Raw genomic sequence first — 26,398 nt, forward strand, 5'->3', positions numbered from 1 at the left:
TCAAATGACACAAACCCCCAAAAAATCCATTTTAATTCCAGGTTGTAAGGCAACGAAATAGGAAAAATGCCAAGGGGGGTCAATACTTTCGCAAGCCACTGTATATTTGGATAAAATTCACTAAAAATGGCAAACTGTTTTAGAGCAGGTGCGGCGACTTTTTATTGTGCTGATTAACAGCTTACACCACGAAGATGCTGCAAATTGATGTGTCGATCTTGGGCAGGCGCTGTGACTCTTGGTCTCCCAATTAGTGGCCTGTCATTGACAGAATGTGTCTGGTTATACCGTCTCGCCAGGTTTGAAATTGCTGGCTGTGAGCACCCAAGACGGCGAGTCACAGTATGCTGCCCTAGCCCAGCATCCAGCATGCCAATTCCACATTTTTTTTTTTTCTGTGATTTTCTTTATTGCTTTTATTCAAGCTTGCAATTCAACAGCTGAAATCACTCCATATCCAGTGTCCACTGTCTCACTAATTAGGCGATTAAGAGCATATGATTCAGTCATTATCACTGAATATATATATACACACATATATACACACACACACACACAGAACAAAAATATAAACGCAACATGCAACAATTTCAAAGATTTTACTGAGTTACAGTTCATATAAGGAAATCAGTCAAATTAAATAAATTCATTAGCCTCTAATCTATGGATCTCTCTGGGAATACAGTTATGCATCTGTTGGTCACAGATAGCCTTAAAAAAAGGGTAGGGGCATGGATCAGAAAACCAGTCAGTATCTGGTGTGACCACCATTTGCCTCATGCAGCGCGACACATCTCCTTCGCATCGAGTTGATCAGGCTGTTGATTGTGGCCTGTGGAATGTTGTCCCACTCCTCTTCAATGACTGTGCGAAGTTGCTGGATATTGGCAGGAACTGGAACACTCTGTCGTACACGTCGATCCAGAGCATCCCGAACATGCTCAATGGGTGACATGTCTGGTGACTTTGTCCGTAGCTTATGCCTGCCCATACCATAACCCCACCGCCACCATGGGGCACTCTGTTCACAATGTCATCAGCAAACTGCTGCCCACACGACGCCATACACGCTGTCTGCCATCTGCCCGCTACAGTTGAAACCGGGATTCATCCGTGAACAGCATACTTCTCCAGCGTGCCAGTGGCCATCGAAGGTGAGCATTTGCTCACTGAAGTCGGTTACGACACCGAACTGCAGTCAGGTCAAGACCCTGGTGAGGACGACGAGCATGCAAATTAGCTTCCTCGAGACGGTTTCTGACAGTTTGTGCAGCAATTCTTCGGTTGAGCACTACAGTTTCATCAGCTGTCCAGGTGGCTGGTCTCAGACGATCCCGCAGGTGAAGAAGCCGGATGTGGACGTCATGGGCTGGCGTGTTTACATGTGGTCTGCGGTTGTGAGGCTGGTTGGAAGTACTGCCAAATTCTCTAAAATGATGTTGGAGGCAGCTTATGGTAGAGAAATGAACATTCAATTCTCTGGCAAAAGCTCTGGTGGACATTCCTGCAGTCAGCATGCCAATTGCACACTCCCTCAAAACTTGAGACATCTGTGGCATTGTGTTGTGGGACAAAACTGCACATTTTAGAGTGGCCTTTTACTGTCCCCAGCACAAGGTGCACATATGTAATGATCATGCTGTTTAATCAGCTTGTTGATATGCCACACCTGTCAGGTGGATGAATTATCTTGGCAAAGGAGAAATGCTCACGAACAGGGATGCAAACAAATATGTGCAAAAAATTTGAGAGAAATAAGCTTTTCGTGCGTACGGAAAATTTCTGGGATCTTATTTCAGCTCATGAAACATGAGACCAACACTTTACATGTTGCGTTTATATTTTTGTTCAGTGTGTGTTAATATTATATTATATATATATATATATATATATATATATATATATATATATATATATATATATATATATATATATATATATATATATATATATAGTGCTGTGAAAAAGTATTTGCGCCGTCTGATTTTCTGCTTTTTTGACACTGAATGTTATCAGATCTTCAACCAAAATCTAATATTAGACAAAAGGGACCATGAGTGAACAAATAACACAAAATTTGGATTCTTAATTCATTTATTTATTAAAGAAAGTTATGTAACACCCAATGCCCCCATGTGAAAAAGTATTCGCCCCCTTAGATAACTGTTTACGCCACCTTTAGCTGCAATAACTGCAACAAACACCTCCTGTAGTTATTGATCAGTCTCTCATAGTGCCGTGGAGGAATAGTGGCCCATACCTTCATGCATAACTGCTCCAACTCAGTGCATTTTGTTGGTTTTCGAGCATAAACTGCTCATTTCAGGTCCTGCCACAACATCTCAATGGGGTTTAGGTCTGGACTTTGACTAGGCCATTCCGAAACTTTAAATTTCTTGATCTTCAACCATTCTGATGTAGATTTGCTTCTGTGTTTGATCATTGTCTTGCTGCATGACCCAGCTGCACTTCAGCTTGAGCTCATGGACAGATAGCCTGACATTCTCCTGTAGAATTATCTGATACAGAGCAGAATTCATGGTTCCTTCAAAGATGGCAAGTCATCCAGATCTTGATGCAGAAAGCATCCCCAAATCATGACACTACCACCACCATGCTTGACCTTTGGTATGAGGTTCTTACTGTGGAATGCAGTGTTTGGTTTTCACCAGACATAATGGGGCCCATGTTGGCCAAAAAGTTCCACTTTTGACTCATCTGTCCATAGAACATTGTTACAGAACTCTTGAGGATCATTCAGGTGCTTTTTGGCAAACTAGTGAGCAGTGGTTTCCAACTTGCCACTCTGCCATGAATCTTATTTTTGCCCATGAACACTGAACTTAGCTAAGGCAAGAGAGGTCTGCAGATCCCTGGATGTTGATCTAGGGTTCTTTGTGACTTACTGGACAATTTCACACCTTGATCTTGGAGAGATTTTGGCATGATGTCCGCTCTTGGGAAGATTCACTACTGTGCCAAATTGTCTCCATTTGGACAATATGGCTCCAACTGTGGTTTGGTGGAGCCCCAGAGCCTTACAAATGGCTTTGTAACCATTTCCAGACTGATAGGCATCAACAACTTTTTTCAGGACTTCAGGAATTTCTTTTGATCGTGACATGATATGCCTCTAGAATCTGTGTGCTGACAACTTCATTCTGATGGTAAGAAAGTTAGTCAGATTTATATTGGGCAGGGATGGCCCAAATCAGGCCTGATTGTTAACCAAAGTATCCCTTTAATTGGGTTGTGTTAACTAGGAAGGCAATAACTTTTTCCCACCTGAAGATTGCATGTTTGATTACCTTGCACACCAAACAAATGAAAGACTCCCTCTACATACTACTACAACCCATGAAAAGATATGACCAAATTAAATCTGAAAAATGCAGAAAATCAGACCGGGGAAAAATACTTTTTCACGGCACTGTGTCTATATATAGGATTATCTGAGAATTACAATTTTTTTTTTTTCATTGTTCAAAGCCAAAAAAGAAGCAGACACAAACATTACAAAAACTACTGGGTGACTTACCGGGAGGCAGTGGCAAACACAGGCCTTTGGCAGCTTCCAATATCTTGCTCATCACATGGAAGACGGCCCACTCAGCAGAGCTGCCTTGCTGTTTGCTAGGTTTAGCAGAATAAATAAAAACAATACTGCATGAAACTGGACCCTGTAAACTATCTGATGATGTTCTATTATTCTCAGGCCTGCATGCTGGTATTGGCATGTTGGCAATACTTAAGGGGAGTGATTTTTGTTTAAATGTAGTTACAAACTGTCACATGCATACTTAAGAAACACACACACACACACACACACATATAAACACACATGCACATACCTTCATACTTGTTCATAAATATGACCAAGGATTTATCACCAGTAAACGAGTTCTCTAAGGCTTTGTATCATCACAGAAGGTTCAATTCTCACAAGTTCCCTGCACGTAAAGTACTCACAAGCAAAGAACTTGGAAGCTGAGACTATATTTAATCCACATTGTCTCCAGTATCTGCCTGACCAGCTCCAGCTATGAAGGAGAAAAATAAAAAACGTACCAGGTTAACCACAGTACACATTCAATTCATGATTGCATACCGAGATACAGAATGCACACACACTGTACACACTTCTTATACAGTACGACTGTAACTGTGCTACTTCAAGAACCTATTTCTCAAATGTATAGAACATTTAAACCACTGGATGTATAACAGAAATCAATAACAGCAACCCATACTTCATGACCGAGTTCATTTAAGGTTAGTCAGCAATAATTAAAAAATATCAGCACGTTTTTGTTTAATGTTAAAACAACCATGATCATTGTGTAAGTGTAACAACCTACCTGAAAAGCAAAAATATATATATTATATTTTGAATTCTCACTATTAGTAACATAGCTCTGTTGTGTTAATATTAAAACTCTCTCTCTTGATTTCACATAAGAGATTTACAGTCTACAGCTATGACCAAAAGTTTTGCATCACCTAGAATTTTAGGATTGAGAAATAGTTTAAAAAAAAATAAAATAAAAACGATATGAACATAATTTTGATATTTTATTTAACATGATGTAAAGAAACTACAAAATCATATTGCAAGCGTCTACCGGAAACCATAACAGTAGTGCAGTATTTCTAAATGTCACATTTTTCAATTTTTGTCAGTTTTTCAGGCCCAAACTACAAAGCGGCATGTAATTCAACATGCTAACATAACATTATTCAGCAGGTTTCATTCGACCTTATGAAGCAAAATTAGTTCATTCCATAGGGTGATCTAATACTTTTGGCCAGAGCTGTATATCATGTGTAGGTTTAATAGTATGTTAAAGCATACTCTTTTAAAAGTGTAAACATAAATATTTGGCATTCCGTGGATTTAAACCTTTGTTCTGCACAAGAAATAAGAAATACGACTCCATTTTAAAACACCACCCTTGTTATTCCAGGAACTGCTGGTCCCGCTGGGTGAGTCATACAGAGTACAGTCTGTAACACAAATAGTCAACAAGGAACCCGGTAGACTTTATGATGACAATGTTTCCAGGAGATTAATGAGCATGTACTGCACATGTCCTGTTCCTGTGAAGTGGGGAGGTACAGAAGCAGCTTTAACCAAATGTGGCCGAAGTAGTGCTTTGGACAATAACCTCTCCATGTTATGGCTAGTGCACAAGACAAGAATAAGGGGATATTGACTTTTCCTTCCTTCGTCTTACCCCAAGTGTTAATTCTGGCTTTCAACAAGACATTTTCAAATTGGTAGCAATAAATTTTCAAATTGGTAAACATAAAAGTTCAAATCCGTTTTGTCTAGGACCTTGTGTGGTCTTGGCTGCAATGTATCAAGCCACATCTGTTTTTTGCAGCGACCCCAATCAACAAAACCACACACTCTGCAGGTGGGCACCATAGCAACACAGCAACTGCACATGGCTCATGGTCGGGTTTTGAAAACAGCAAATAAAAAAGTACTGTAAACAATGAGATGCACTATTATCTGAAGCAGTGCCAAAGTGGAAAGACAGCATAAAAGACAATAAAAAAGATAGATGATATTCAATTAGAATAACTGATGCTACAGCCCCAATATGTGTCCAGATAAACTTACTTTCATTTCGAAAGAGTGGAAAATGTTTTAACCCCAACGCAGATATTTGCGGTTGACCTATTTGTAGTTCAAGTGCACAAAACTATGCGGTTGTAAGCTCATCCTGTGTGCAAACATATTGACAGGAACAGAGCTCATATCCTGTTGTATCAATATTTCAGAAATTGCACATGAAGTTCCTTTTACTTGAGCTGCCTACGGAAGAAGCACTAATATGGTTAGGATAAAGATGAAAACATTTTTCTAGGAAAGTCCTGATAAGGGTAATCTCTCAAAACATGCAGAGCACCCCCGTACACATGCATGTACCACTGTTTAATCAAGAATACCATCTGAAGCAAGTGCAAAGCCAAAGGCACATTATTTAAGAGAGGAATGAAAGTTTAAAAAAAAAAAAAAAAAAAAAGCTAGCAAGAATCTACTAAGAACAATATTGTAACTGTGCTGTCATGAAACTATAGGCTTTTGCTTGTTTTATACCATAGCATGGTTTAATTCCTCTCAGACAACTTGTCTTTGCACTTCCTTCAATATGAACCGTATGATGGCAGGATACCTACTGCCAGGGGCTAATTTGTAAACAAAAAAGGTACCGGACTCATAGATATGCTTCAAGTTCTCATCTGCTTGAAGGTTTCGTGCCTTATTGTTGGTGTTGGTACTGCAGATGCTCTTGCCTAGAAATGTTTTAACATTATCTACAAGTCTGAAGCAACAGTACCAGTGGCGGGCCCACTAACCAGATTAACAGCAACAAAGACATTGTTGCTAAAGAGTGCTACCATTTTAATATAATACAGTTCATAATATACAAACGCTATAATTCTCACCAGCCAGACAAAAATTTGCTGAATCTGGGATCCAGTGCAATCCGGCACCAATGAACCCCTGCATACTGCTACCCCGCCAATCTTTTACTGACACATCAGAATAAGAGGAGTTTTCAAATGTACAGCAAATTAAAGAAACGGGTACAAACCAGCTTTGCAACATAATTAACAACCAGTGTGTCAATTTTTTTCTTTCCCAGATGACCGACGTGTCTATAAAGGTGCTCTCTCAGCTTGTCCACCATCTAGGAAAAAAAAGATTTCGAAATTTAAAATTTAGATTTAGAATTTTCTAAATGTATTTCTGCTATTCACAATTTTGTTGTTTACATGACTGTTTTTAATTTAGCTAGTATCAGTCTGGAAATGTTTTAGAAATATCCTCCAGAACTTTAAACTTTCAAAATATAGAGTAAATGTCCCCATTATATCTACCAGTTGTCTATCATCAATCCATGGTTGTATTTAACAGCACAGTGGATTATAAATGTATTTCACAATATAGAACTGAATTAAATTAAATTGTATTTTTAAAAATGACAGAAGCTTGTCATATCTATAACTCTCCATTAGTAAATTAAAACCAAAGCTGCCTGAAATGTGGAGGCCAATTTCTTCTTCTTCTTAAGAAGTCCGTTTCAGAAAAATATATATAAACTGCTAAAGTGTCCCATCTCACTCAGCCGCTCAAACTGTGTCTCTATACTCAAAGAGTTTAACACACATAGGTATACTTAACTTGGAAACTGCTTGCAAATGTTACAGTTAAGTTTACAGTGTTAAATGAAGACAATCAGATTTAGTGTTTTGCCACAATATATATAGTTTTAACCTATGATATTGTTTTCTTTCTGCTACCTGTCCTTGCAGATAGTGTGAAGAAAACCCAGAAAGGCACAGAACTGGACAAACCGTGTCTAAAGTGCTGAGAGAGAGATTTTGGTTGTACTGTAATTTTAAAGTGCAGAATAAAATATGAATATATAAAATAGAGAGATGTATAGTGTAATGTTATATATCATTGTGACAGAGATCGAATGACGCTTGGTGTTAGATCTCCTTCCCGACCTGTGAGGGCACTAGAAAGAAGGAACAGAGTAACCTTAAGCAAAAGGCAAGACAATTTATTCCATAGGGTAGGTGGAAGTCAGCCATTTAGGAAGGGGGCTCACTGACCCGGACGGTAGACGGCGTGGCATCTGAGGATTGGAGGAGCGGATGCGCTCGTTAACCTAGGGGTCATGAGCGAGGGTATAAATAGGGGGGCGTAGCTTCAGTGATCTGTTCCTTTGCATATGGTTATACAAACAACATGATGTACTTTTAGCGTGATATAAAAAATCAGTTTACAAACTGGCAATACTGATATATACATATATAGGTTATGAATCTGACATTGGATTATGGTGGATTATTAATGCATATGAAAGCTATTTTAGGTTATTATTAATTAATTAATTAGTAAATAATACTTTTTAGGTCAAATTCTGACCTAATCACAACATTGATTCTGACACCATTTTAACGTTAAGATTGCGACGTTGATACAACTCTGATTCAGACATCAGAAAACTTCCATACACAACCTTATTCTGACCAATATCCAACGTCGGAATCTGATGTCAATACGACGTCACCTCAACCAACTTTGCCCACTGGGTAAGTTTCACTTCAATATTAATCTTCCTTTTTTTCATCAAAACATACCAAAAGACAAAATAAAAATAACTTCACTTACCAAGCCAATGAGCACCCTCTGCTGGTTATCCTCCTCTTGGAAGAGTGGAACCACTCTCTTATCTAGAGGAAACCAGAGGACCATTTACAGCAAATCACATCCCTTCTCATGTTTCATTGTAATGTTTTTAATGCTAGTGGCCTTAAGGATGTCTAAATTCAGATATCTGAAATCGCTGGTAGCCATATGTGCCTTGCTCTAATAACAGAATCGGTAAAGTGTTGGCTTGTAAAGTAGCTAGGTTTGCAGAGATGAATGTGTTCTCTCCTGTTCAAACCGCAATGGGTATCTCAAACCCCTCCCCTGAGGACTAGTGAACTTGAGTACACGTTCAAGAATGTTTGGAGACATACAGCAGCTGGCAATAGCTGTTCCTCAGATGCGCTCACAAGGTTGGCTAAGTTCAAGTTCTTGGGAAATCGTCCAGCATGTCAGGGCTGGGGGGGTGCTGTAATCAGTGTGGTGTAGTGTTGCTCTGCTCTGGGTTAAACATTGCTGTTGATTTGCGATCAAAAGAAACACCTTTCAAACTCCTAATTAGTCAGTTGCAGTGCTGATTTTTAAACATCCCTGTCAATATTATAATAATAATAATAATAATAATAATAATAATAATACATTTATTTTGTATAGCACCTTTCATTACAATTCTCTCAAAGCACTTTACAGGTAAAATAAAAACAATAAACACATATTAAAACAACAACAAACTACAAAAAAGCCAAATTAATAAAAAAAATGTGTCTTTAGACCAGATTTAAAAGCCTCAATAGCCTCACAGTCCTTCCAATGTCTCGGCAAATCTTTCCTGAGGCAAGGGGCCGCAGAACAAAATGCTTGATCGCCCATCGTTCTCAGCCGTGTCCTAGGTACATTAGTTTGGCACTACAGGCAGATGCAAATTGCGCTGGGGCTCACAGTGAAAGCATAGCTATCAAGTAAGCTGGACCCACGCCATGTAAACAATTGAAAGTAAGCAGCAAAATCTTGTAATCAATTCTTTATTTAACTGGTAACCAGTGAAGAGATGCTAAGATTGGCGGTATATGGTTGTGCTTTCTTGTTTTTGTTAGCACCCGTGCAGCACTATTTACTTTTAAAAATCCCCAAAAAACTATTACACCGGTCATTGTAGGCTGGTAAAAGGACTGTACAAGCTGGCTCTAACATACGGTGGATTGAATATCTGCATGAGATGTGCATGTTGATAGTCCATTACACTTACATCTCCAGCATATAAAATAGCAACTCACCCAAGCACCAAGTGTCGACAACTGAAAGAACCCTAAAATAAAATAAAAACATAAATATGTATACAGAATTAAAGTGAAAACAAAGATGTCCTAATTTGACAAGTAACACTATGTAACACAATTTTTGTTCCTGGTAGTAAGTGTTATTTCCAAATTGCTTATGCCTCAAAAGTACAGAAAATGGCTATTATTCCCCACAAACTTTTCTTTTGTGACCAGGACAGTGATATTTCAAAATATCACTATTTCCAATGGGAAAATGGGAAAATGTTTGTCTTTTCGTTCACATAAAGTCAGAAAAAAACAACATATGAATCCAAATTAACATGTATTTATACTAAAGTAATATAAAAATGACTACAGAAGATTTAGAAGTGAGTAGTTTTTCAAGATTTACGATTATACTGTAAATTTACAGTATAATCGTAAATCTCGAAAAACACTTACTACCCAGGAACAAAAAAAAATAATTTGTTACACGGTGTAATCAGCAGATATACAGTACCAAAGTGTCTTGTTGGACTGTTTTAAATGATCATCTGTTTAAGAACATTTTACACCAAAAAAATAAAAGACATATGTCTGGCCCACCTACTTTTTTGTGTTCTCCAGGGCGTGTCTTAATTGAACGGACATTTTCTTTTCCTCATTGTTCTGAAAGCAACAATTAATTTTAACTACAAAAATATTCAACTATTTCAATGCTACTTAACTATCTTTTATTTATTATGCAAGTTGGATTTGCTCAGCTGCCTGTTACCATTTCAGCCAGTAATTTGGTCCACTCCCCGCTGATTAGATTGTTTTTGTATCTTGGATTTGGAACAGCATCGAAATACTTCATAGTTTCCATGTTCCAGTGTAATTCTTCCCAATGTCCTTTGAGATTTCTAGCCTTCAAAAAAAAAAAAAAAAAGAATATTACTAGTATTTAAAATGTATTATGAATGTATTTATTGTTCCAATTTCATTCTGCCACCTGAATTTGCTAGTTCTTATTATAATTAAAATAATAACCAGTAAGTATATACCAGTTTATATTTGTACAGCACTGCATGCGACTGTACTGCATTCAGAAGCACAGCTTGGGAAGTCTCCAAACCAAATCTACTGAGAGTCATTGAAAAACATACAAAAAACAAGTAATGCAAAACTGGAGTAAATCAATCAATTTTAATGACCTTTTCTCTTAAAACAGGCTGTGACAGGAGTTCAGTGGTGCACGTGACACTGGGAATTTCCTGTTAAAAGAAACAAAGGATTCAATTAATATTTGACAAAGTGCTATTATCTATTTCACATGTAAAATTGAGGGAGAATAATACTTGTACAGGGCTTTATACAGACTGTTGTGCAAGCTGACTGAGTTAACCAAGCATTCAGTACCAACATTCAAGGATAGAGGGTGCTACAGCTCCTACTGTAGCTGACTATTAATACTGCATGCAGTCTCTAAAACGGCACGGGTTGTCTTTTGGAATCAGAGAGGACATAAGAGCAGCATTTTCACAGGGACCCACAAACCCTGGCGATGGATGGCATTCTTCAAAGTGATTAGGAGGCAAATTTTTCAACAGCATTTCAAATGGTCCAACTAGCTTTGTAATGACACTGCATATACAAGACTGATACTGTACAGAGGACATGCCTTACCCCTTCCCAGTGAGTCATGGACGTGTAAGGGAGAACTTTATCCAGGCAGAGAGACTGCACATGGATTTTTCCATACAACGAAGCTGCAATCAAAACAGAAGCACTTGATCAATCCCTTGTACATCTATACACACACTACCAGGATCTCAACAATATAGCCACACACAAGATAGAGGTGTAAGGTGCACATGATACTTACCTAATAGGAATTCTTGAATGTGATCAAAATTGCCTAATCTTGTTACATTGTCACACAGCCAGCGTATAATCTATTTAAAAAATAATAATAATAAATGGAACAATCTTTAGGTCACCATACATATCTTCCTTTTTCTGTTCTCATATGTGGGTTCCAGTCTCTTGGATTATCATATAAAATACCATAAAACAATACAGTGTGTCTGTTACGATGCTGGCAGTACATTTGCAAAATTATACCAAAGTTACCTGTGCAGTTTTCTCCACCGTGTAAAAATTAAGAAAAGTGCTCTGTGTCCCAGGCTAGGAAGAACGCCACTAAAGAAAAAGCTACGAGATGTTTATTTCTAGTTTGAAACATTCATATTTTTTTTTATTCCGTTTTGAAAAAAAAATACTTAAGAACAAGTTTAAACTATCCCAGTAATATCTTGCAATGCCTTGTGTGGACAGAATATGCATTTTGTATTGTCTAAATACACTGAATAAAGGGGTGAATATGATCCCTATAATTAAAGTATAAAACAGCAAATGCATGTTAAGTTAAAAAAAAACAACAAAAAAAATCTGTCCGTTATAGCCCAACAACAACATAACCCATGTGCTTTCCCTGACAATACATAGCGTGCTTAGGAACCAGCTGCAATACCGACAGATCCAACTATAACCAGCACATTACCACATAACTGTTTATTTTGTTGAATCCAATTATACATTTCAAAACAAGTATCTGTAAATAAGGAACAGTCCTTCTGTTAATTTGCACAGGAACACTAACTTTCTGAACCTTTAAACTGCAATCATCTGGTATACAGCAATATGTGTTTAATTAATGCAAGACACACAGCAGCAAAGATAACTTGCTTCCTCACCTCCAGTTCTACATCAGCGTCCGATGAAAGATATACGACAGCACAGTGCAGTGCTGCCAAAATGTGGCAGTCCAGCCTGCTCTTGTACAGCAGCTCCAGCAGAGATGACTGGCTTATGCTTGCTTTAAACATCTTCCCAGCCTGAACATCTAACACCATGGCTTCGGACAAGGACAGTATAGTGCTGTTGGGGTTTAACGAATGGATGCTGGCGTCTTCACCTGAAACAGAAAACACTCCTAATTCTCATGCGCTGTACTCGATAAGAAGTAAAACAGCTTATTACCAGTGCTGATCCATTCTTACACCAGCGAGGAGCGGAACCACACTGGAGGTTACACCAGGGGTGAGCTTGGACCCCAAACCAAGGATTTATATCACTCCAACTGAAAGCCTTATTTATATTTCAACAAATTGTGTCCATTTGCACACACCTCTGCACATGCATGAAGTGGATTCTTTAAAAGCTAAAAAGATAAACACATTTCCTCCCAATGGTCTTTAAATGCCTTTATAAGAAATCTCCCAGTTGCCTTAACTTTACAAACAAAACTATTAACAGTAATTCTATGAGATTACAAAATACAGGTGTCCTGTATTAGCCATTAGCTTACAAAATATCTTGGTATCCATGAATAGATAAATCATCTTCTCCATAAAAATATGTACCTTGCATGTTAGTATGTACACTGTCATACTGTACATGATGTTCTATTTTGCCCACCTAGTTAAAGACACTGAGAAACTTACCTGACAGAAAGAGACTGTGGCAAGCTAAATCAGGTTGTCTAGTGTTAATAAAATGCAGATAGTGTCCTGGCAAGCAAACAGCTACATAAAAATCTGCAAATATAAAAAAAAGATACTGTGAAAAACACTAGCAGCACTGGTTTATTTAGCTTTTGAAAACAGAAAATTAAAGATGGATGCATGAGTATTTCACTGTGGTTATACCATATACCTTGACAAATCTGTGAAATAATGAATCATTTATACTGTAATGCTTAGATTATTAATTACACCCCATGTATAATACCCACATTGTCTATAGCCTACACTCGAGTATAAGGCATGAGTGAACAGCCTTGGGTTATAGTCATTGCATCATGTTTACTACCCGAGCAAAATCACAACATAGACAATAGTATATACAATACTATAATCCAAGTATATGGTACACCATACTGGAATGTAATACATAACCTCAAAACAGAAATTAGGCTAAAATGTGTAAGAGTGCATGTTACACTACAATAATGATGTTACATGCAAGTATTTGGGCAAGCTATGAATTCCAGAAATGCTGGTGTCTGATGCTCCAACTGTAGCTCGCTTTAAATAAACTCTCAAAACCCATCTGTTCTCTCTTGCTTTCCTTGCTCCTTAAGCCTGATATCTGTTATTAGCTGCTGTTACTATTTCACGTATTGTTACTATCATGTATTCTGCACTTTCCACTGTATTTATTGTACTATTTCATGTATTCTGCACTTTCCACTGTATTTATTGTACTATTTCATGTATTCTGCACTTTCCATTATATTGTACTATTTCATGTATTATGCTACTATCATGTATTATGCATTTCTCTATTTGAAGCATTATGGATTTTCTTGTATTTACTGCATCTTGTAAAGTGCTTTGTGATGGTGTTCCACTATGAAAGGCACTATATAAAATATTGATTGACTGATGAATCTGTTGAGATACTATAGTGAATGGTTTACCCAGTTCTACAATGTTGAGTCCATTCGTTTCTCAAAACTAGGTCAAGTCCTGCACAGTTGATTGATCCCAGTAAAGTGCTGCTGTTCCCAGAACTGCCTTGAAGATTAAATTAAAAACGGCAAGTACAATGGATTTCAGAAATAATGGGAATACCCAAAGGGAACACCTACATACAAAACTGAACACAGAAGAAATAGCAGCTATTGAAGGAGAGTAAGTGACCCAGAACATGTCAGCTTGGAGAGAGAAACAAAAACACAGTTGCAGCCTGTTGACGGGTAGGTGGCTTTTACTCAGACAAAACTTATTTATTTCACCTATAAAAACATAAAAGAAAATCTCAGTGCTTTCCCAGCTTACCCAGGTTTACATAAAACATCTGGTTCAGAAGAGGGGCACCAGCTCCTTCCAAAGCAACTGTAAATGTTTTACTGTAACCTAGAAGTTAAAAAGATCAAATACTTTAGTTTTTTTTTTTTTTTTTTTTTACAACAGCATGGTAATTTAATTTCTCAACTTCATTCATTAATGTATAGGAGAGCCGATTCCAGGCTTGCTAAACAAGTGACGTCAGTGCAAAAACCCTAAAATACATTAATCAGAGTGGACTGCGTGAACTAGATAAATATCGTACTTTATAGCCCAGCCGACTCAGCTCTCCAAAAAAGTAAAGTAGCTGTATTTGCCGTTTTAAACAAAATCCAACATGGTTTAAAAAAACTCTGCCTTGGACAGCAGCAAGTGTTCCTCCCAGGAATGACTTGGAGCTGATGAAGTTTATCAGTTCTTCCAAGAAATAAATTCAAAATAGAGGACAGTGCCCAGGCAGAGTCCAGATAGAGCCCACCATTGAGTGGCCCTGTATATTAGTTTCTAAACAGTACAGTCCTCGGGAGCTGTCAACATGCAGCTACCAAGGGGAAAAAAAAACGGGATTCACTAATTGCAGATCAACACATGCTATGTAGGCAATCTGTGTCACAACATTTTTTGGATATCATTACTGATAAAGCATGTGAAGACTGAGGTTTCTTTCTGCTTCTATTAGTAATCATCCTTTTTTATCAGCAGTCAAATTTCAACAAAACCACACCGTTGCCAATGCTGCAAAGCATGCAGAAATGTTTATAATATGCAGAAGTTAAGACCAGGTAAATGTACTCTATATACTGTGCAAATTGACTGAAAAATGTCATAATGGTATGTGTTTGGGTGCAATTAAAACAGTATCTGAACTCTAATGATATTAACAAGCTAAGTTTAAAACTGCTCCTTGTTTTGTCACCTCACCATGCATTTTCAGCACTGACATACATCCTCTGGCAAAAGTCTAACTCTCCGACCTCCTACAAGTTTGGCATCTCTGCAATTGTCTACAACCATGTAGTTTGTCTAGATGTAGGACTGTGCACATGTGCATTAAGACAATCACACATACCTCTATGAACAAAAGCAACTGTGTATGAGATTTCCTCAGTGGCACGTACAGGGTGACTGTAACATACACACATGCTTCCTAACAAAATAAAAAAATAATAATAGTTTATTTCATTGCATTTCACCGATTATCAAAATCAACATGTGGGGGGGGTGTCATTTTTTTATTATAAGGATGGAAGTTTAAATTATATTTCAAATCTTTGTAATTGATTACATTTTTTTTCCTCAAAAAATCAATGACATAAAGGCCGAATAAATGATATGCAGAATCAGGCATAAGGGATTACACTATTTCAATTTGAATTACTGTGGCATTTAAAGGCATTTTGACATGATTGTTAATACTTCACACTTACTCTCTGTATGTTTCAAGACCAAATGGAGTAAAGTATAAAAAAAAAAAAGAAAAAAAAGAAACAGTGTGTTACTAAACTAAAACAAAAAACTGGAATGTCAATCAGACTGAAGGGTTTGTAAACATGAGGTGATCTTCTATACAGCAGAAATTTAAACAACATGAGCCCATTATGCCAGCCATCTTAGTTCACAGGTTCACATTTTGTACTATTTGCACGAGTTTTACAAATAACTGGAATTAACCCTGGCTATGGGCTACATTCTTCCAATAAGTATAAGTTGGCCTACTCGTGCAGCTGCCCTTTACAAATGTCATTACATATGGTGCCCTGTTTTCCTGATGAGACTTTAGTTCTAAAACAGAATCAATTAAATATTTCAAGAAAAAGCAAAGAAAAAAAACTTACTGAAGCAAATAAAAACATCCAAAGTAAACTAAATTAAGTAAACAAAAAAGCTTTATGGAGTGTTTTAGGTATTTTGAAACATGTTTATTATGTCACAATCTCTTCCACCAATAATATTTGATTCTGTGTTTATTTGCTTCACAGCCATTAAGTTTGTGGTCAATAAAGCAAATAAGAATAAGTGTTGTTTTTATTGTAAGACCAAGTTTTTGTACAGTAGTTCAAATTAACATCACAGTTAAAATGTAAGGCTGTAGTTAATGCATACCCCATAAGTTAGCATTAAAGTATGTACAGTATTTCTTGAAAATACTCATGACTTCAAGCTAATGTTGCATTTTACTCACCCAAAAGAACTCATAATTTACTGACAATTTTTAATTATACCTTTTGTTTACAGCTCCTAAAAAGTTGCAGAGTTCAAGTTACTTATAAAATGTTACAGATAACTTGAAATCTGCAACTGTTTAAGAGCAGAAAAAAAGTAAAAAGGTTTAATTAAGCAAAGTATGAGTTCAATTAGGGGTTTAGTTAAGTAATTGAGAGCTCAGCTGGAATGAAAACCAGCAGCCACAGGGGGTCCCCAGGACCGGGGTTGGGAACCACTGCTCCTAACTGGATCATATATGAAAAATCCCAAAATGCATTGACAACTTATGAAACTGAACTATTCGTAACCAAAAATTATATAAAATTATTTGAAATCTGAAAAAAATAAAGCATGTGTCATACATTTGCAGCAAAACCAGTTTCATCCTTATTCAACTTAACCTAGGCCCATTTTATAATAATAATAATAATAATAATAATAATATAATTCCAGTACAACTTTCCAGTGTCTCTATTTTTTAACTCTTCTACAATTGTTTTAGAATTTGCAGCTTTACCTGTCAGTCTCTCAGGGAAGGCAGCTGTGCGCTGCAGAATTGTTGTGAAATCCTTTTGGCCATCCGCCACAGTTTCAATAAAATCTTTTGTACATTCTATGAAATAAAGTTTTTGCTCTATTGTATAATAATCTACGGGCCATGATTTCCTTTGTATGAATGTACTAAGAAATGAAGCGTTTACAGGCTATACATGAGATATGTAATTAGCACTTCTGATTTGATTTACACCTTTTATAGTCTACAATACACCTTTGGTCCTATAAAATAATGCATTTGTTTTGTGTGTGAATTAAACAATGAGGACTAATACAAGTTTTGTTTATCCTCTAACAAAGCTTCATTAATTTTTGGAGGTGTTTTAGGAAAACTAGATTATACATGTGAATTTCCTTTAGAAAATAGAAAAATATTCTTCTGCAAGTCCGCCTTAGTAATTTACTTTTGTGCGTAAACACATACCAAAAAATAATATATATACATTTCGATCATGTAACCAAAAACAATACTAACATTGATTAGCTGGAACCAATCACTCAGACTTTGAACATCATGTGCTGAACAAGTAAAGGTCACAAACTCCAGTGTCAAGTTAAAGCCATATACAGGTACAGAGTCTAAAACAACAAATCAAGGACAGCAAGGTAAAACACTGTTCAGACACTCCTTGAAGCCAGTGACTTCCCATTTAGCTCATTTATTTATTTAGGGGAGGGTGGATATTTTCCTAGGGTGAAGGGATACATCTCTCCACTTGATGCCCTTCTTGCAAGACCTCTGCTACAAATGTAATTGTACCTTCCATTCACATAGTGATTTACCTGTTTTACTTGTGAGAACGTGCATGTTCAACCCTTCATCTGCTTTCCCCTCTTCTTGATAATGATCATACCCAAAGTTAACAAGTCTGTAGGAAAGAGACCGTTAATGTTAACATAGTGACATAGTCATCTTTTGCCTTGCTTTACCACAGCCCAAGTCGTAATTAACCATTTGTATACTGCAACAGCAGGGTTAGTCAGTATGTTTTTTTGTGTATTATGCTTTCTACTATACAGACTGATATTTTTGCTGTATTATTTGACAGAATTGTTTTGTCCCCATTGTACACTGGAAACATGTTGTGCTGTTTTTACATGACTACCAATACAATTATTTATTACACGAAAACAAGGAGACAGTTATTTTAAATGTTTTGCAAAATGCCTACTGCAATGGTATGTTGTGCATACTGTGGCACCATTTCACAACATATAAATGTGCATTGATATTATTACTATTAGGGATATAATATTAGAATAACTATAGCTTTGAGTAGCGTAGACTAGTCATTATTTATTTAGCCTATATTTATCCTTTTATTCTCAACTGTGGTGAAGACCACGGGTCTTAAAAATGAACCGCTTCATAAATAATTTCCAAATGTTTATAACAAATATGATTTTTGTAACTTATATAGTTACTGGTCATTTTAGAAAAAAGCCACTCCTAGTGCCGTTCTCCTCCACTGATAAGGTGGCAGTATTTGAATGAGCAGGTCAATCTTGATTCCTTTACTACAGTATTTTGAAATAGTCTGTGTTACTTTTAAGCATTACTTTGATGGCTGGATATTTATTTCCAGAATGTAAACTATGATACTGAATCTTTAATACCAAACACATATTTGTTACATCGTTTTCAGCTCCTTAAGTAACAAAGAAACTAAAATCATTACCTTACTGTGGTAGTCGGGTTTGTAGGTAAAACCAAAGGCAACTCAAGCTGGGTGAGACAAAAAAAATGTATTTTTTTTTATAACAGTACAGTAAAATATGAGCAATAAAAATGACCTTTAATTACACTATAAGGAACATTGATTTGTATTCAATATTATTTGCAGAAACTTTCATGCAGCAGCAGCTGTGCTTATATGAAGATTTCTAATCAAGAGCTGAAAATATCAAACTCAGACTTACCAAGGTCTCAAAATTATGCTCTGGATAAAACTGTATACACTTCAGACAAGGTTGTTTCTATGAAAAAATAAATACATTTTAATACAAAATAATACTGTACAGTCATATGTAAAGCGGTTGCATATTAATTATCTAATACAGATTGAGCTTTTAAAAAAATATATTTTTGAAGCCATATTGTATATAAAAAACAAAGAGCAAAATCATTTTTGTTATACCGTCACAACAAGAACAAACAGCCTCTGAGCCTGTGTATCCCACTGCGCCCAAGCAAAATCCTCTGCTACTCTGTCCTTAGCAAGGCGATCTGCATTTTTAATCACCTTGAAAAGAAAGCAAAATGAACACTTGTTATGCTGCCTTCTCAGCTTAGACAATCCACATGTACAGCAGAGAGTCAATTATCCAAACTAATTGGGACCGATACTGGTTTGCATACTGGATTTGCATGGATAATCAAACAGGTATTAATAAAAATTACTGTACCTTTAATAATGTATAGAATAAAGTTAACACACACACAAGTACTTAGTACACAAGTACCTACTGATGATATACAGCTAGTAACCTATTCTATCACATTAAGCATACAAAATTACAAAGCTTTACAAATCATTAAATTAATGCACTTCAGCAATAACGTGCAATTGAAATGAATACAAGTTCTTAGCTGCTCAATAACATAGACAGGATCACCAGCCCTTACTGATGAAATAGAAGACAAACCAAGAACGAGGCGACTGTGTTAATGTGCTTAACTGCAACAATTCAAAGCACACAATGCCCCATCTAAGGTTTTGGTGGTCTGAATAATTCTGTAACTTTCATTTGCCTTAGTCTGCTGGTCCATTTTTTGGCAGCTAAATCTCGTTGCCATTTTAGCAGCAGAAGCTGTGTGTGTAATACACAACACGTAATTCATAATGTCATTACAGGTGCGTTCGGTTGATTAGACAGTACGGTTGAGCAAAGATCGGATGAATGACTACTCTACTTTGATTTTGTGTGTTTCTAGCTAGATTTTAAATGCATTGTGCATTTTCCTAATACATGTAATCTCACAATATACACTGTATTTTGATTATTTGGTTAGGACAATAAAAATAGTGCAATCCAAACAAATGGCATTCTTTTTTTATATAAACAAAACTGCAATTATAGGTCATATATATTCTTACCACTCTGTATCCTTCCTCTGTGGAAAGGCTTATGTGGAATTGCTCAATATCTGAAAACAATAAGAGAACAAAACAATGCATTTGATTGATATTATGTGAAAAGTGTTAATAAAACAAAGCCAGCATCAACCCGTTTAAGTAAAAAAAAAAAAAAAAAAAAAGTAGTCTTTGCTACAATCTTTACAACATGCTTATCATAAAACAATTAGAGAAAACAAATTGAAAAGTAGTGTATACTGTTACGATCTCCACTTTAGAAAGGTTTACTTTTATTTCCAGTAGTTGTTGACAAGGCCAGACAGGAGGCAGCAAAGGCTGACTTGCGTTTCTGTCATTCTGAGTCAATGTTTTCATGAGGGAATGGATATCTACAGCATCTAGAACGTCACATGTGTTTTTAGTGTTGCCCCACTGTGACGGGGAACTCCCCGTCTATATGAACAAAGCTCCAGCCACAGGGGATAAAAGCCAGGGAAGAGGCCCTGGCTAGGTAGTGTGTTTTTTTCTGTTTGAGAGTGTTCTTTTGTTTGGGAGTTTGTTTTTGTGTTGGAGAGTTTTGTCTTTTAAAAAGAAAGGAGTATCTTGTTTAAAGACCTAGAACCTGACTGTTTATTTTGTAAGTTCATTTTGATTATTTATTTTTGAACCTCTTTTTGTTGGCCCTTGTGCCTGTTTGTTTGACTATTTTTTGTTTAATAAAATAACTTTATTTTTGCCTTTACCCTTTCTCTGAGCCTCAATCCAGCCTGTCGCACCCACAAAGCATGGTCCCCAGTTAACAGCATCTGTGACAAGCTTGTTTTTGCATGTGGTGCTGCTGAGAGTTTTTTTTTTTTTTTTTTTTTTCAATCCAGTATTCTTTTTGGGGATTTTTTCAATAACTGTGATTCTGTATGCAAGCCTCTAATGCGTTCCAGCTACTAACTTATTAAATATCCGCCCCTGTTGTGACAATCAGCGGTCTATTATTCTTTGCATTCCAAAGCAGTGTAAAAAGGCGCAGTGCACTGCACACACAGCTGATAACATTCACGAAACTAGCAGGATCTGTCATTGCAACAGCAGGTGTGTAACATCCCTGTTCAAGCCAATGTTTCCTGCCACTGCCCCAGCACCCACGCCACCTGCTGCATCCACAACACACCACTTAAAATGTACTTACAGCTGTCCTCTGAAATGAGCAACAAATGACTTTCCAGAACAGCAGGGTTTTCTGAATGCGGGTAGAGAAACTGAAAAAGAAACGTATTACTGATGGGGTACATGCCAGTAAGATGTCAATCACAGTGAAGACATGTTTACATCCCAACATCCTCACAAACTTGTGCTAAAAAATGTTTATACCAATTGTAACTGACATGCACACAGATGGGTACCTATAGGTATTTCCACAATATCCGTGTGCACCATAAACATATTATTTCATGTTACATAGGCAACACCAAAATACCCAATATCTATCTGTATAGAATTCACCTAAGCAGCACAGCAATGATCTGTATTTGATTAAACACTACATACACATTTAGGACTGCAGCTTGTTATCAAGCAGTAAAAAGCAGTATAAAATATAACAAACTATTTTTTTTTTTACCTGCACTCTTACTCGACTGTCAACAGCTTTCAATACTTTAGTATTGTTTATGGGATGAATCTCAATGAGGAGTGTTAAGCATTTTGAAACTGCAGAAAATGAAAAATAGACATTGTAAGCAGTGACGATCAATTCCTGTATTATATGAATGCTCTCTGAGGCCTTATGTATGCTTGCAGCAGGATACCCAAGAAACACAAGGAAACCTTGAGAGAGCACTTCTTTAAGCATGTGACTGAGTGATCACGTGATAATGCAATTCCCACAAAAGTTGTTGTGGTTTGAACAGCAGTTACAGTATATGCACAATTTTATTGATTTGTACGCAGAGACTACTTCTATGTGACATACTGTCACAGTTTAAAGGAAACCTATCACACATTGGTTTAAAACCTGACACACTTTTTGTATGGCCTGTTCACAAAGCTTTAACTCAAGAGGTATTTAAATTCTGTCTTTATGAATAAAGTTTGGTTATTCATGAAACTGCTATCTGTAAACACTGTATAGTGATGAAATGGTTAGATCAATGGTATTGGCCCACAATAAGTGTTAGAATTGCATCAGATCAATTCAATCGTTTTAAAACATTAACCAGTTCTCTTACCTGCCCTGAGAGGCTCGTTTATGGTATTCCTCTTTTTGCCCTGTAGGATACTGACAGCTGTATAAATGATCAATCAATCACAGTTAATATAAAATAATCCAATACCATGTTTTTAATGCTTGCTGGTATAGTATATTATTATTTCAGAATAACACACACTGATGTGTCTTATTGCTCAGGTCTGTTAGAGGAAAGTGATGTGAAAATCATTTCCTATACAATGGCACCTTTTCAATTCCAAAGTCCTGACACGGCTTGGATTACCGTTGTACAGTACTTATAAAATGTTCCCAAACGACTGACTTCAAAGCAATCTAAAATGACTACTGAAACTATCCTTTAGTGTCTAACATGAATCCTTTTTACTGGTCTCTACTGAAAAACAGACTACTGTGGTAATAGCAACATGACATACCCAGCAAGGTCCTTTCTTTGTTGACCGAACAGCTTATTACACAAACCTCCTTGTCAAAAGTGAACAGCAGCTTGAAAAAAGAAGAGGAATTAAGCTTGTGTTAACATGTTCACTTTAATCTGTTAATTCTTAAGTGTAGGGAGAGCCTACCTTGTTTTGTTTTGTGAAAGGGTCATAGCCTCCAATAGATGTGGTTTCAGATGTTCCCTGTCAGTGACAATAATACTTACATAAATATTTTCAAGTTTAAATATTTCTGCAAACTTAACAATTATTTCCGCTATGACAGGCAGGTGCCTCCAGATTCTGACCTCAAAAAGATTATTGCGAAGTATGGCCAGATGCGATTCTCCAGATACTGTACGTAAAAATATAGTGTTACATAGAGAGACAGACAGGTCCCTTGATGTAAATCTGTTAGTGCTTCCACCCCTGGTCTTTGCTCCAACCCTGTTCTAAACTGTGCAATTAAACCAAATAAACATGTATTACCAGTTGATTATTTCATTGAGCTTGTAAATTGGAGTGGAATTACCCTACCCAACCCCCCCCCCCCCCCCCCCCCCCCTTACCTTCCATTCATACAGAATATGTCCATCTCTTTCAATGTGAACTATCTGTACTTGTCCTTCAACCTTTGCACTAGCAGAGTATTCTGAAAAGACAAGACATCAGCATTAAAAACTGCAATGTACAACATAGCAAATTAAGTCTTTTGCTTAAACTTGTAAATGTGTATGAAGCGGGCTACCTTACATTTGTTACATTTATTTGAGAAGGTTCTCCAGCCAGTTTACCGAGGTGTGTAAATAACACCTATCTGGCACTGGAAAACTCAACTAGCAGGAGCATGTTATTACTATTTTTAAATCATCAGTTTCCTGTGAATAAACTGTCAAAAATAATTATTTGGACATTATTAAAATGAATCATCTCACCAAATTGGTAAATTATTTTTGAGGAAAATTCTGTCCTGCACTAAATCATCGTGATGGAAGTAGCAGTAAAGGTTGGATACAAATAAAACAAACACATCACGTGATTAAATGAATAAATAAATAAAAATATACACAACAATACTTGCCTGTCCTCTTAGTCGGGTAATCCCTTTCCAAAATCTGAATGACATCGTTCTGAAGATCAAACGTGTTGCGTAAATTCAACATATGGGCACGCCTTTCCTCTCAGTTATTCCGTAGTTAGGAAAGTTGCCTGCCTGTCCACACAAAAAAACGTTGTTCTCCGCCCAAAGTACAGAAGTTCAAGAGTGTTGGTCTTTGTGGAAGGAATATTTGAATGAAGTTTGGCATAAAGCTAATTACAGCGGTTAAACAGTAGGTTTTATTCCTCCCGAAACTGTAATGCATCCCTTTGAAACCCATGCATTTTGCTCATTCGAAACTAAATGTAAACTTTCATTTTGCAGCCCTCAATCTACTTTGTCCAGGACACTCCCCTCCATGATTCTACGGCGTAGTATACTCTGATTGGTTAACCGAGCAATCCTTCACGCATTCAGTGTTTTCCAAACGCTCAGCGTCCGGAACAGCGCCCAGATCACTCACATGATCTCTTTAAACGGAATACTGGAAGCGCAACTAGTAGGACTTGAGAAGTCCATTGAAGCTTAATAAATCATTGCAATATTTAAATATACAAATTCTTGAATTTTAAAAAGGGGATACCTTTTTTCTAAATGGTGTTGTCATAGGGAGGATTATAAGTGAAACTCCTATTAAACAGGAAAATACAAAACTAGCAACATAGAGTTTAAAGAAACTTACAATAAGGTGACCATACGTCCCGCTTTGGTCGGGACAGTCCCTGTAGAACATTTGGAAACATATTTTCTATTGTAATAAGTCTATATTCACTTTCGGGCCACCACAGGTATTCTCTAATAAACGTATGTCTGTGACTAATACAAAATAATTTATGAACTAGTTACTTTCACATTTGTGAAATTCATGTTATAAAAATATTTTAAAAGTTTCAGAACATTTTTTTGTTTCTTTAAGTATACACGTTGTGTTGTTTTAAGCAATAATGAAATACAATAGTTTCAGGTCTCTTGGTGCCAATTTAATTTATATTTAAAATTTATATATATTGATAGTTGAGTACTGTATATGATACAGATAGTTTAAAGCAATTACAAAAAAAGAACCTCTTCCTTGTTTCATTTTACCTTTCTTTACAAAATATGTAAATAAGCTGCCTTAGAGGCATTCTTTTTAATTGACTCCTTATTTTTATTTCTGTGTTAAATGTATATTTTATCCTGCAAAATGTAAGAAGAAAATACAGTATGGATATGGAGTTCTCATATTTAAGATTAATGCTATCTGTTGCATAGGTGTGATGCTCTATAAGCATTTTATAAGTATTTTACTTTATCACAGCTTTTAGATTAATAGAAGAAAAACAAGGATCCAATCAGAAACTGCAATAGAAAAACAGACAGAATAAATACCATGTCATATTAAATGGTAAGAAATTCAATATTTTGAAAAAATGTGATTCTGTGAAGTAACCATTTAATAAATGGAAATATTGAGATATGTGATGTTTTCATGCATGAAGGGCCTGGTTTGCAGATTGGACACTGGAGGATAGCATAGAGATAGAGTGAGATGGAAAGTGGAAATCAAAGAGAGAAGATGCAGTGTCTTAGGCAGAAAAGGGACTAGATTTGCAGCAGTAATCAGCAATAAAACTGAATCTCAGAATTTGATATTAATGAATTGCTGTTGTGTAGTGTAATGACTACCTGTTGTGTAGAAATGACATTATGAAGACAGTAAGATCACATAGTCACAAAACAAGGTTTTGAAAGTAAGAGTCCACTCTGAATATCACCACGAGACTCTGTGTTCACTTTCACTATGATATTAGATCAAACATTGCCAAAGTGAAAATAAAAACCCCAGAGCTTCCCTGTAGCGTGGACATTTTAAGTTATTCAAAATATTTCCACACTGTCCCAGTTTAAGGACCTAAAAATCTGGTCATTTTACCTTAAAAGTGTTATGAAATCACAGACGACAAGACGTTCTGCGCTATAGTGTGCATAGTTTCAAATTTGATAAAAGCTGCATGAACATGTAAGGGTTATTCCACATATTGTAAATGTGTTGTGCAGGTCATGGTAAAATTATTTATAAATTTATTTCCTTATTGGGTGAGCTCCTGAAGACTGGGAAACAGCTTGTCTAAATTGAGTTAAAATATGCATAGAAGTCATTCCTTGTAAATAGTACACCCCTAGCACTGTTAAAGGAGTCATATAACCAAGGTTTTGGGATTTTTTCAACAGGGAACAGCTAATCACAGGTCCACCCTCTCATTAATTCCTTCCTTGTATTTTATATATTGTAACATTATAATTAGACCAATGGCCCACAGAAAGGGTACCGTGAAGCGACAGTTGTCTAACAATCATTACCTTACCTTGCATTCTGATAGTTTACCATGGGAAATGGTCAGTCCTTTGCTGTGAATACCTCTACTGGTGTAGCACAGTAACAAAAAAACAAAAAAAACAAAAAACAAAAAAAATTGGAGTAAATGGGGTTTCCTTTTCAAAACCATTAATTTTTAGCTCTCTGTCACTGACTAAGACCTTGTTCCTTTTACACAAAGAAGATTATCTTTCTA

At 36.5% G+C, this 26,398-nt stretch overlaps 1 protein-coding gene across 3 annotated transcripts in view; it reads right to left on the reverse strand.

The window, feature by feature from the left end:
- The window catches only part of LOC121319736 (gamma-secretase activating protein), a 30,677-nt gene extending 6,497 nt beyond the window's left edge, over nucleotides 1-24,180 (reverse strand). For 2 of the 3 annotated variants that reach the window (XR_005950746.1, XM_041257480.1), the window contains exons 1-27: nucleotides 23,826-24,180; nucleotides 23,314-23,396; nucleotides 22,892-22,948; nucleotides 22,742-22,811; nucleotides 22,327-22,383; nucleotides 21,720-21,808; nucleotides 21,288-21,357; nucleotides 20,126-20,175; nucleotides 19,166-19,270; nucleotides 18,948-19,004; nucleotides 18,707-18,753; nucleotides 17,811-17,896; nucleotides 15,695-15,697; nucleotides 15,337-15,414; nucleotides 14,259-14,336; nucleotides 12,921-13,013; nucleotides 12,171-12,391; nucleotides 11,300-11,369; nucleotides 11,101-11,183; nucleotides 10,629-10,688; nucleotides 10,208-10,342; nucleotides 10,043-10,101; nucleotides 9,448-9,479; nucleotides 8,195-8,256; nucleotides 6,606-6,701; nucleotides 3,970-4,040; nucleotides 3,539-3,633 (exon numbers count right to left, since the gene is read on the reverse strand). Coding sequence is in view for 2 of the 3 variants with exons in the window: in XM_041257480.1 (XP_041113414.1) it covers nucleotides 3,539-3,633; nucleotides 3,970-4,040; nucleotides 6,606-6,701; nucleotides 8,195-8,256; nucleotides 9,448-9,479; nucleotides 10,043-10,101; nucleotides 10,208-10,342; nucleotides 10,629-10,688; nucleotides 11,101-11,183; nucleotides 11,300-11,369; nucleotides 12,171-12,391; nucleotides 12,921-13,013; nucleotides 14,259-14,336; nucleotides 15,337-15,414; nucleotides 15,695-15,697; nucleotides 17,811-17,896; nucleotides 18,707-18,753; nucleotides 18,948-19,004; nucleotides 19,166-19,270; nucleotides 20,126-20,175; nucleotides 21,288-21,357; nucleotides 21,720-21,808; nucleotides 22,327-22,383; nucleotides 22,742-22,811; nucleotides 22,892-22,948; nucleotides 23,314-23,396; nucleotides 23,826-23,907 (2,089 nt within the window). In the remaining variant the exon portion in view is untranslated. The remainder of the gene's footprint in view (nucleotides 1-3,538; nucleotides 3,634-3,969; nucleotides 4,041-6,605; nucleotides 6,702-8,194; nucleotides 8,257-9,447; nucleotides 9,480-10,042; nucleotides 10,102-10,207; nucleotides 10,343-10,628; nucleotides 10,689-11,100; nucleotides 11,184-11,299; nucleotides 11,370-12,170; nucleotides 12,392-12,920; nucleotides 13,014-14,258; nucleotides 14,337-15,336; nucleotides 15,415-15,694; nucleotides 15,698-17,810; nucleotides 17,897-18,706; nucleotides 18,754-18,947; nucleotides 19,005-19,165; nucleotides 19,271-20,125; nucleotides 20,176-21,287; nucleotides 21,358-21,719; nucleotides 21,809-22,326; nucleotides 22,384-22,741; nucleotides 22,812-22,891; nucleotides 22,949-23,313; nucleotides 23,397-23,825) is intronic. The other variant, XM_041257481.1, reaches the window with a different exon arrangement.
- Between the last annotated feature and the right edge of the window lie 2,218 nt (nucleotides 24,181-26,398).

The sequence above is a fragment of the Polyodon spathula genome, chromosome 8 (genome assembly GCF_017654505.1).
Source record: "Polyodon spathula isolate WHYD16114869_AA chromosome 8, ASM1765450v1, whole genome shotgun sequence".
Taxonomy (NCBI): domain Eukaryota; kingdom Metazoa; phylum Chordata; class Actinopteri; order Acipenseriformes; family Polyodontidae; genus Polyodon; species Polyodon spathula.